The sequence below is a fragment of the Otolemur garnettii genome, unplaced genomic scaffold, assembly GCF_000181295.1.
Source record: "Otolemur garnettii isolate 467f Iridium unplaced genomic scaffold, OtoGar3 scaffold00023, whole genome shotgun sequence".
NCBI classification, from domain to species: Eukaryota; Metazoa; Chordata; class Mammalia; order Primates; family Galagidae; genus Otolemur; species Otolemur garnettii.
This window is the reverse complement of record NW_003852418.1, coordinates 1,809,523-1,820,369: the sequence shown is the minus strand read 5'-3', so window position 1 is coordinate 1,820,369 and position 10,847 is coordinate 1,809,523. Positions and strand designations below refer to the sequence as shown.

Here is a 10,847-nt window from a genome sequence, read left to right as displayed (position 1 = left end):
AACCCTTTGGGTAAGTATTATACCCAATTTACAGATGGCATAATTTAGACTTTGAGAACTTAAGTGACTCTGTCAAGTCACCAAGTTTATAAGGGGTAGGCAAGATGAAGACTACAATGTGACTTGAGAGCCCAAATTCTTTACCACCTTACTGTGCCTCATTTTAAAAATCTCTTCTGGAGGATATCTAACTTCAGGTTCAACTGAGAGAGAAAGAGCACCTTGACAACAGGGCACTGCTCATCTATAATTGTCTTCTGACCACAGGGTTAGGTATTCAATAAGTGTACCTTCAATGAATGAACTAAATAATGGAATAAAACTCTTAGAATAAATCCATGTTCTTTAACCAGAATAGCGGCCTGGTCTGATATTCAAAGATTCACTCAAGCCTTTAGTATACTTAACATTTTCACCTGTTCCTAAAGATACCTCATGGGCAGCACCTGTGGCTCAAAGGAGTAGGGCACCAGCCCCATATGCTGGAGGTGGTGGGTTTAAACCCACCCCTGGCCAAAAACTGCAAAAAAAAAAAAAAAAAAAAGAGGGAGGGTGGCGGCACCTGTGGCTCAAAGGAATAGGACACAGTCCTACATGCCAGAAGTGGCAGGTTCAAACCCAGCCCCAGCCAAAAATTGCAAAAAAAAATACCTCATTACTTGGTGAAATCTTAGTTTTGGCTGCAAATAAAACTCAGCATGGATAATCAGCTGATAATTTGAAATGCTGAATCATAAAATTGTCACTAAGTGCCAAACTACAGATTTTATTTTGAGACAGAGTCTCATTTTGTTTTCTTTTTTTTTTGTAGAGAAAGAGTCTCACTTTATCACCCTCGGTAGAGTGTTGTGAGTCACATAGCCACAGCAACCTCCAACTCCTGGACTTAGGTGATTTTCTTGCCTCAGCCTCCCAAGTACCTGGGACCACAGGTGCCCGCCACAACTCCCAGCTAATTTTTGTTGCAGTTTAACTGGAGCCAAGTTTGAACCCACCACCCTCAGTATACGGCCCGGGACCCTACCCAATGAGCCACAGGCGCCATCCATGAGTCTCATTTTCTTGCCCCAGGTAGAGTGTGAAGGCGTCATAGCTCACAGCAACCTCAAACTCTCCGGCTCAAGTGATTCGTTTCCCTCAGCCTCTTGAGTAGCTGAGATTACAGGCACCTGTCACACGCCAGACTATTTTTGGAGACGGGGGTCTCACTCTGGTCTGGAACTCCTGAGCTCAAGCAACCCACCTGCCTTGGCCTCCCAGCGTGCTGGGATTACAGACACAACAAACTACAGATTTTATAAAAGTATTAAGCACATCTCTTGCTTGGGTTTATCTCTCACATCACATATGCACGGTGAGATTTCAGGGAACCACTTTAAAACACTCCTTAAAAACGTTTCTTTTGTCACCTTCTCTCTGTCATTTCATTTGTAATGAAATATACTTTGCAAGGGCGCAGGTGGTTAAAAAAAAAAAAGCTGGTAACTGTTAAGAAACTTGGGGAGGGCTGTTTTTGCTTTTGGTTTTGTTCACAAGAAACTGATGGACGGAAGTAATGTATCTAGCATGATCTGGCATATACATGATCATTAAAAATATCAAAATAAAAGAAGCAAAGCATTTTGTGGTTGTGCTACGCATTAGTCTGCAAGAGAGGAAGTGAGTAGTAGCTAAAATGAAGGAGAATGCTCACTTTCTAGTAGACATTAGGAATGGACAAGAATTAACCTAAAAGAAAATAATACTTTGTCTTTTTTGTGAGCACTTGCTCTAGTGAGACCACGCGTGCACCCACAGGAGAGATGATATTATTCTGCCCATTTTACAGGTGAGACTTGCCAAGGTCACCCTATTACCTTAAGGAAGCGACTCCACAGCTCGAGCGCCCAAGCCCTAAGCAGCATCGCTTCTCCGGCCCCACTGCAAGGGAATAGTAATAAGCAAAGCACACCCAGGAAGGTAACAAGGCGCGAGAGCTTTAGAAGTCCCCATCTCACGAAGTGGGCAGGACAGGTATCATAACGAGACAAACCAGACCTGAGGAATCTCGTTTGGAAGATTTTAACAAGGTCACACAGAGTTTCTGTCCAAGCTAGGGAAGGATCCCTGAACACCTCAGGACCACCGTGGGAGCCCGAACCGCACAGTCTACCCCCACAGAAACCGCAGTGCCTCGGTCGACAAGGTCAGCGCCCCGCTCGTCGCAAGCCCCAGGGAACCGGCTGCAGCGCCAAGACTGAAATTAGGCAGCCGCATCTGCCCAGCTTTAAGCCAAGGGCCTTACCGGGTCGCCAGAACTTCACCGGTCCCACGGGCGCAGCCATGCTGGGGTGAAAGGTCACGAGGAAGTCTCCACCCTCCAGTCGCGCGCACGCACCGAGAGCCCAGGGGGCGTGGTGCGAGAGGAAACTCTGCCCAGGCAAATCGGAGGGCGTGGCGACCACGCCCCCGTGGGCACCGCCCATCCGAGACACGTGATCTACTGCACGTCCTGTCAAGCTCTCGGGCCCATGTGACCCCGCCCCGCCATATTGGAAAAAAGGGCGCGCTTTGCCGCCTGGCTTTAGCCGGACGGATCCGTGTTCCGAGCAGCCTTCAGGCAGTATGCCGTGGCCAGCACGCCGGCTGCACGCTTGCGGAAGGGAGGATATTGGCATAGCACCGTTGCTGCTAGTGTGGCATCTTGCACGCAGTGGGCGCTGAGGCGGTGCTGCTTGGAGTAACTACGAAATAGTTACAGACTATCCTCACTTTGCTCCTTCTCTTTGTCTCGTTTTCAGATTGACGTGTGATAAAAGTAACTACCTCGGCTCGGCGCCGGCCACAAACACCGGAACTACCGGGTTCGAATCCAGCCAGGGCCTGCCCCACAACAATGACAACTATAACCAAAAAATAGCCGGGCATTGTGGCGGGTGCCTATGGATCCAGCTACCTGGAAGGCTGAGGCAAGAGAATCCGATGCTTAAGCCCAAGAGTTGGAGTTTGCTGTGAGCTGTGATGCCACTGCACTCTACCAAGGGCGACAGCTTGAGACTCTGTCTAAAAAAAAAATATATATATATACAAATACGCCATCCAATCCTGAATCACTCTCAGGGACGTGGCCTGGGAACCTGCATTTTAAGAAGACGCTTCCAAATTCTTATCATTAATACGTTTGAGAAAGGTTCCATTAACTCAAAAGAGAGTTAATGAGAAGTGATGACCGTAAGTAGAGGAAATGCTTTACAAGTAGGCAATTAATTGGCAGGAAATGAGAAGGTTTGAAATCTATGCATTTTTAAAGCTGTGAAGAAACTTCTGGATTCCTTGAGTGAAATGGCAACTATGACAATCTTGCAAGGTCTCTGGAGACACACAGCCCTGACTTGGAGTCTCCACTTTGCCATCTCTTAGCTAGTAGCTGTCATTGACTTTTACTCATTAAATAAGGTTTTAAAAGGTATGAAATAAGATTACACGTAAAGAACATATCAGGCTGCAAGACATAGCAGGCAATCCATGTTAGCTCTTAGAACCTCAACTCAAACAGAGCAAATCCACCAAAGGGAAAAGCCTGAATCTATCTGCATAGATTCATGCAACAAATAAGCTCCTTTGATTTACTACCATAATAATGAATGGAATTCATAGTCATTCTACCTAGAATTCTCCATCCATCCTTTAAAATATCCTCGTGGACAGTGACTGTGGCTCAGTAAGTAGGGTGCCAGCCCCATATACAGAGGGTGGCGGGTTCGAGCCCGGCCCAGGCCAAACTGCAACAAAAAAATAGCTGGGCGTTGTGATGGGCACCTGTAGCCCCAGCTACTTGGGAGACTGAGGCAAGAGAATCACCTAAGCCCAAGAGCTGGAGGTTGCTGTGAGCTGCGACGCCACAGCACTCTCTCGAGGGCGACAAAGTAAGACTCTGTCTCTATAAAAATAAATAAAAATAAATAAGTAAATAAATAAAATATCCTCATCCTTTAAGGGCCACCTCTGAATTCACTTTCCAGCTTAATGCATTCCTCCTGTAGACCCCATAGAACCCATATGCTCACTTCTGAGATAACATTTACTTAGTTGAACTGTAGTTAATCTGCCTCCACTATTATTATTATACTGGGAACTTCCTCGGGACAAAGACCGTGTCACATTCGTGTGTATAACCAAGTAACAATGCCTGTTGAGTAGCATATATGTGAACACCATGCTTTGTACTTAGTTTTAGTTCTTCGCGGAATTGATTCTTGTTTATTTATTTTTTAAGACAGAGTCTCACTGTATGGCTCTTGATAGAGTGCCATGGCATCATAGCTTACAGCAACCTCAAATTCTTGGGCTTAAAGCTATTCTCTTGCCTCAGCATCCATGGTATCTGGGACTACAGGCGCCCACCACAACACCCAGCTATTTTTTAAAGATGGGGTCTTGCTCTTGCTCAAGCTGGTCTCGAGCTCTTGAGCTCAGGTGATCCCCACCCACCGTGGCCTCCCAAAGTGGTAGGATTGCAGGCGTGAGCCACAACACCCAGCCTGTTTATTTTATTGTATTGTATTTATTTTATTTTATTTTAGATAGTCTCACTTTGTGGCCCTTGGTAGAGTGTTGTAGCATCATAGCTCACAGCTCTTGCCTCAGCTTCCCAAATAGAGTAGCAGGGACTACAGGCACCTGCTAGTAGACATGGCTAGATTTTCTATTTTAGTAGAGATGGGGGTCTCACTCTTGCTCAGGCTGGTCTTCAACTCCTAAGCTGAAGCCATCCATCCGTCTCAGCCTCCCAGAGTGCTAGTGTGGCAGGAAGAGGCGGCCCAATGGAGAGAAAGAGCATCCAAACACTATGTTTATAAGAGGAAGGGCTTTTATTTCAGCCAGTGGAGCTTACCGCATAGAAGAATTCAAAATGGCTGCACTCTCCGACTGGCTTGGTCTTTCCCTTTTTATCTCCAGTCAAAAAGTTCCAACCCACAGGTACCTTTCTCACTGGTTAGTTGGAATCAAGCAGGAGATGCTATTCCAGCCCCCAACAGAACTACAGGATTTCATAGTAGTAGGAATTTTCAAGGTCCAGGAAGTTAAGTCTACAAATTCCCAAGAGCTGAGGGAGAGGACCCTGCAGGTGTATCCTTGTCGTCTCCTTGAGAAGACCTGTTCTCCTGGACCTCACCCTTCCCGAGTATCCTCTCTCACTAGGATTACAGGCATGAGCCATCAAACGGGCCTTTCCGTGTTTTATTTGTGTCTTATTTTCAGTAAAGGCCCAAATATAGAAACTAAGGTTTACACATGAATACAAACAAAAATGAAATAAATACCAATTTAAAAATTGTTTCTACATCTTATATATTACTGATGACTTACTTATATGACAAATCTTCTGTTTACAATGAGATAGAAGATTGGTCATTTTCAAATTTATTGGATCATAATCTTAAAACTGGAAGAGACTTTCATCAATATCTAGCTTAGCTGGGCAAAGAGACTAGCCTGACCAAAAGGGGGACCCCATCTCTACTAAAAATAGAACTGAAGCAGGATGGCTTGAGCCCAGGAGTTCCAGATTGCTATGAGCTATGATGACTCCATGGCACTCTACCCAGAGTGATAGAATGAAATGCTTTTAAAAAAAAAATGTAGCCTAAATTTCTTTCCTTATGGGAAACTGAGGTCCATAGAAGTTAGAAGGACTTAGAATCAATGGGATAATTTAGTATCAGAACTGAAAGTAGAACCCAGGCTTTCTAAGTCCCAGCCCAGTGTTTTTTCAACCACATGGACCATTTAAAGCTATGAGAGCTTAGCTCAGCTAGAAGACAATTAGTTCATCTGCCCAGAAAGTTCTCAAAGTCCTACTGTCCTCAAAGAATTTTATTGCTTATGTAGACTTTTTTTTTTTTTTTTTTTTTGAGACAGTCTCACTATGTCACCCTACGTAGAATGCCATGGTGTCACAGCTCACAGCAACCTCCAACTCTTGGGTTTAAATGATTCTCTTGCCTCAGCCTCTCAACTAGCTGGGACTACAGGCACCTCCACAACACTCAGCTATTTTTTGGTTGCATTTGTCATTGTTTAGCAGGCCCAGGCCAGGCTTGAACCTGCCAGCCTTGGTGTATGTGGCCAGTGCCCTACTCACTGAGCTAAGAGCACTGAGCCATGCTTACGTTTCTTTTAGAGAAAATACTTTAATAATCTACATATAGATGGTGTGATTTTATTGTTACAAACTAGAAATGGTCTTAATGGACTCTTAGTCTTCCTAATTAACTATTTTTGAGAAAGAATGGCCTAAACTACTCCCCTAAAATTAAAACTTATTTCTGGAGATGGCATTCAGAATTTATTTCCAACAGTGTCATAAAATTTTAATCATCTCATTAGAGGTGAACTTTGCAACTTCCAAATGATCATAGATTTTCCAGAAAGATAATAATCTTCAAAATCATGTTACATGGGTAAGATGTAGAAGTTCTTCTATGCCTATGGTAATTGGTACTTTCTGCTTTGAAATATTTCCAGACCAAATATAGGATGCTTGGTCCCATTTTTAGGATGCATAGGATATAGGAGTTTTCCTTTTTTGTACCAGTTAAGAATTTTATAGATACAAGTGATAGAAAAACCCAACCCAACCTCACCTAAGAAAAATGGCTCATTCAAAGCCAGGCATGGTGGCTTACACTTGTAATCCTAGCACTCTAGAAGGTGGAGGCAAGAGAATCCCTTGAGCTCAGGAGTTTGAGACCAGCCTGAGCAAGAATGAGACTCTGTGTCTAGTGTAGATAAAAAAATTGGCCAAGTGTTGTGGTGGGCATCTATAATCCCAGCAACTCAGAAGGCTGAGGCAAAAGGATTCCTTAAACCCAGGAGTTTGAGGTTGCTATGAGGCTGAGGCCATGGCACTCTAGCCTGGGCAACAGAGTAAGGCTTCGTATGAATTTAAAAAAAAGGAAGTCTCTCAAACTACAATGTCTGTGACTTGAGACACAGCTGCAACAGGATACATATGAGGTAATCAGAACTCTTTCTGGTCATGTTTATCTGCTACTCTCTCCGGTGTAACATGGTAACAAGAAGGCCATGTTAGAGCTCTAGCCACCACATCCTCAAGCATCAACCCTCTTTCCAAAATTCACTGGCAAAAGTATCTCTGGCCAAGTATCCATTCTTAAATCAATCACAAAGACCCACAGAATATGACGTACTAATTGGCTTAGTTCTAGGTCACATGTTCCATCCCCAGAGTCAGGTGTGGTTAGCTTCACCAGAACCACATGAGCTGAGAGTTGGGAATAGATGGTTCCCCAGAGGGAAATCTGAGCATATTATCAGAGGATGAACGATTGAATGAAACAAAAATAGCAGTCATCCATTACAACCATCCATGTATCCACGTGCTAGAACTGTTAGCCTCCTAAGAAAACAACTAACTACCCTTGGTTGCCTCCACCAAGCCAGACCTGAGAGAATTATCCCACAAACTGAAGGAAGGTAGTATTTCACTGAATTACTTTACTGAGTTGTACTACTCTGGGATTTTCCACTGAGTCTAAGGTATAGCACTGCAAAACTTATTGTAACATATGTAAGCCTGTTTGTTGGCTTGTACACAGATCATCACATTCACACACATATTAGCATAAGCAACAGGGTTTACTTAGCTTCAAAGATTTGGGTACAGTTTTGGAGAGATCTACAGAGAAAGACACTTAGCAACTCATAGAGCCTCTATCTCATTGGCCTAAGGGACATGCAATTCTAGAAAGTCAGATGAGTTGATGAAGGCCTCATTAGGTCTGTAAAGTGCTTACTACACAGGATGACCATATGCCTTACTCTTCAAACTGGGACACTTCTGAGAATAAAAGGTGTTAACCAGATGGGACCTGTGGATAAGAGACATAAACTGGAACTCAGCCAGGCAAACTGGGGCATACTTCTAGGTGTGTGGCACCAGTAGAGCCCAGCTTAACAACGCTTTGCTGCATGTATTCAACATAAGATACATATTCCATGCTCAGAGAATATGTCTGAATGCACTCAACTCACATACAGTTTCAGACAGTTGCCCTTGTGGAGTTTAAGGGTCTAGGCACACCCCACAATATGTTATTATCACCAGGATATGCTTACCAGAATGCTTCACAGTACCATTTTGTGAAAAGATTATTATTATTTTTTTTTTACTTAGATCAGCACTTTATTTCACACATTTGTAATACATTTAGTTCCTTTGTTACACTCTATTTTCCATCCTGGGATCCTCCAACCTGGCATTATTTTTTTCAACTTGCATATATTGAAGTTTACTTTTTGTGGATTGATTTCTAATTCAGACAAGCCATCAGGGAGAACAAAAAAAGAGACAACTGAATGTGAATAAAGAGTATTCGTTTGATATAAATTTTTATCAATATTGTTTAGGTATGATAGTGGTATTGTGGTCTTCTAAAAATGTGTTATCTTTTAGAGATCTCTTGAAATATTGGCAGCTGAGTCTGTAATGGCCAAATCCGACAGAAGGGCAGAGGAATATAGTTCTTTCCCAAGCAGGTGTAACAAACATTTTTGAACCATAGGGGCTGCTATACTCACTCTCCTCTCTCATGGGCGTAGGCTCCAGAAGCAACACTAGCAGACTCTGATGCAGGTGGCCCTCAGATCTCACTTGGGGAATACCTTCCAGACTCAAGCCCCAGAAAAACTTGGCTTATTCCCAGGGACTGGGCTACTATACAGAATTCTTTGTATCTCTTGCTCTAACTTCTAATTTTCAGCAACACTGTCAGAGAATGGTTTTGAGTCTTGCTCCACTAAAAGAGAACTCTGTGGTCTGTTAAGTTTGTGACAGATCACATACCAGCTCTGCTCTGAGAAATTCACTGATCATTACTTCAAAGTTCTGAGTAGTCCTGCAGTATAGAACGCTGTTTGAATTTTAGTCCAGCAAACCTTTATTATGTGATCTTATAAACAGTTTTATAGAAGATCAAGTTAAAATTTCAAACAAAATTAAAATATATCATAGATTAGGATTTTGCACCTGCATTTGTGAAGGCAGCTAAGTTCTTGTTTTCCAGTCCCCAGTGCATTAACTGCCCTCTCAAGGTACACTCCCCAATGACTCCACACTGCGTACAGACAGCTGTGTTTAACAGCACTGACCTCGGAACCTGGAAACCTGTGTTACATTCTAGTGTCACCATTTATAAGCCACATGATCTCTAATATGCTACTTAATCTGAGCCTCAGTTTCTTTTTTATGTATTTTTCTTTTATTGAGACAGATGCCATGGCATCATCACAGCTCACAGCAACCTCAAACTTCTGGGTTCAAGTGATCTTCTTGCCTCGGCCTCCCAAGTAGCTGGGACTACAGGCATGCACCACCATGCCCAGCTTGTTTTTCTATTTTTTTTTTCAGTAGATAATGGTGGGGGGGGCGGGTCTCACTCTTGCTCAGGCTGGTCTTGGACCCCTCAGCTCATGCAATCCACACACCTAGGCCTCCCAGAGTGGTAGGATAACAGGCATGAGCCACTGGGCCCAACCGATTTTATGTTATTTATTGTGCACATTCATCTTGTGAACACTCGTTTATTCCTAGGAAATGCACTTGAATTCGATATAATTTATGTCTACCAGCTTTCAGGAAAGCTCTGTTTAATGATAAAGCCCAGGGTAGAGCTATATGATGCAATTTACATTTTTAAAACCCAGAGTATATGCTAGTTAAAGAAACAAAGAAAAAAATACCAAAAGAATAACAGGGCTGGGTGGTGCCTGTGGCTCAAAGAAGTAGGGCGCGGGTTCCATATATACCAGAGGTGGTGGGTTCAAACCTGGCCACGATCAAAAAAAGAACAGGGCCCAGCCAGGGTGGAGCTTCTCTAGGGAACAAAGGAGAAGGGAGCATGGGGTGGGGGGACTTTTGAGTACAGGAAGAGCAAGCCTCAGTTTCTTCATCTAAAAACTGGAAATAAGACCTGTGTAACCTGCATAGGTCTCTACTATATTGTGAGGATCACAGGTGGCACATATAAAGTGACCTAAGGGCCGGGCACAGTAGCTCACTCCTATAATCCAACACTTTGTGAGGCCAAGAGTACAACACCAGCCTCAGCAAGCATACACATAGCAAGATCCCATCTCTATAAAAAACTGAAAAATTAGCCAGGCATGGGCACCTGTGTCATAGCTACTTGGGAGGCTGAGGCAGGAGGATCACTTGAGCCCAACAGATTAAAGTTACTATGAGCTTTCTAAAAATAAGTAAAGTTGAGCTAAGATTGTGCCATTGCACTCCAGCCTAGCAACAAAGCAAGACCCTGTTTCTAAAAAAATAAATGAAGTGGCCTATATCTGTTAAATGATTCCAAACTACAATATATTTATTCAAGGCTTAGCCCAGAGTTGTTTACATCCAGACATGGACCAGTTTATGTTTGCTTCACAGCCAGAGATGACAGCACAAAGCCAGCAAATGACCTGGTCATCCTGAGAGTCCCGACGTATATGTACGAGTGCAAGAGCATCAGTACCCGTCAGCATTCTAGGTGGCAGCCAACTCCCTGCCCTATTCAACTTTCCTAAATCTCTCAAAATGTAGATTGCTTTTGCTCTAACTGAGTCAAAAGAAGGAATAAGATATATCATAACTCTCTTCCTTCTGTCCATGTGAATGAGACAAAAACAGGATTCCAGTCTGATTAGCAGGGTGTAGAAACCAGTCACATTGCCTGCCACTGGAGCAGGAATCTGAGATAACTGGCATGTCCTCTTTTGCCTCTATTTTAGGAAATCAAATTGCTAAATCACTGCCTGTACACCCATCTGATGAATGAGGCCCATGGGGCCAG

The 10,847-nt window shown here is 43.4% G+C and overlaps 1 protein-coding gene across 1 annotated transcript in view; it reads right to left on the bottom strand.

Annotated features, from left to right (window-relative positions):
- Positions 1-2,331, bottom strand: part of DHX35 (DEAH-box helicase 35) — a 79,470-nt gene extending 77,139 nt beyond the window's left edge. The window contains exon 1 of the mRNA XM_003787593.3: positions 2,285-2,331. Coding sequence (XP_003787641.1) covers positions 2,285-2,324 — 40 coding nt within the window. The 5' untranslated portion in view covers positions 2,325-2,331. The remainder of the gene's footprint in view (positions 1-2,284) is intronic.
- Between the last annotated feature and the right edge of the window lie 8,516 nt (positions 2,332-10,847).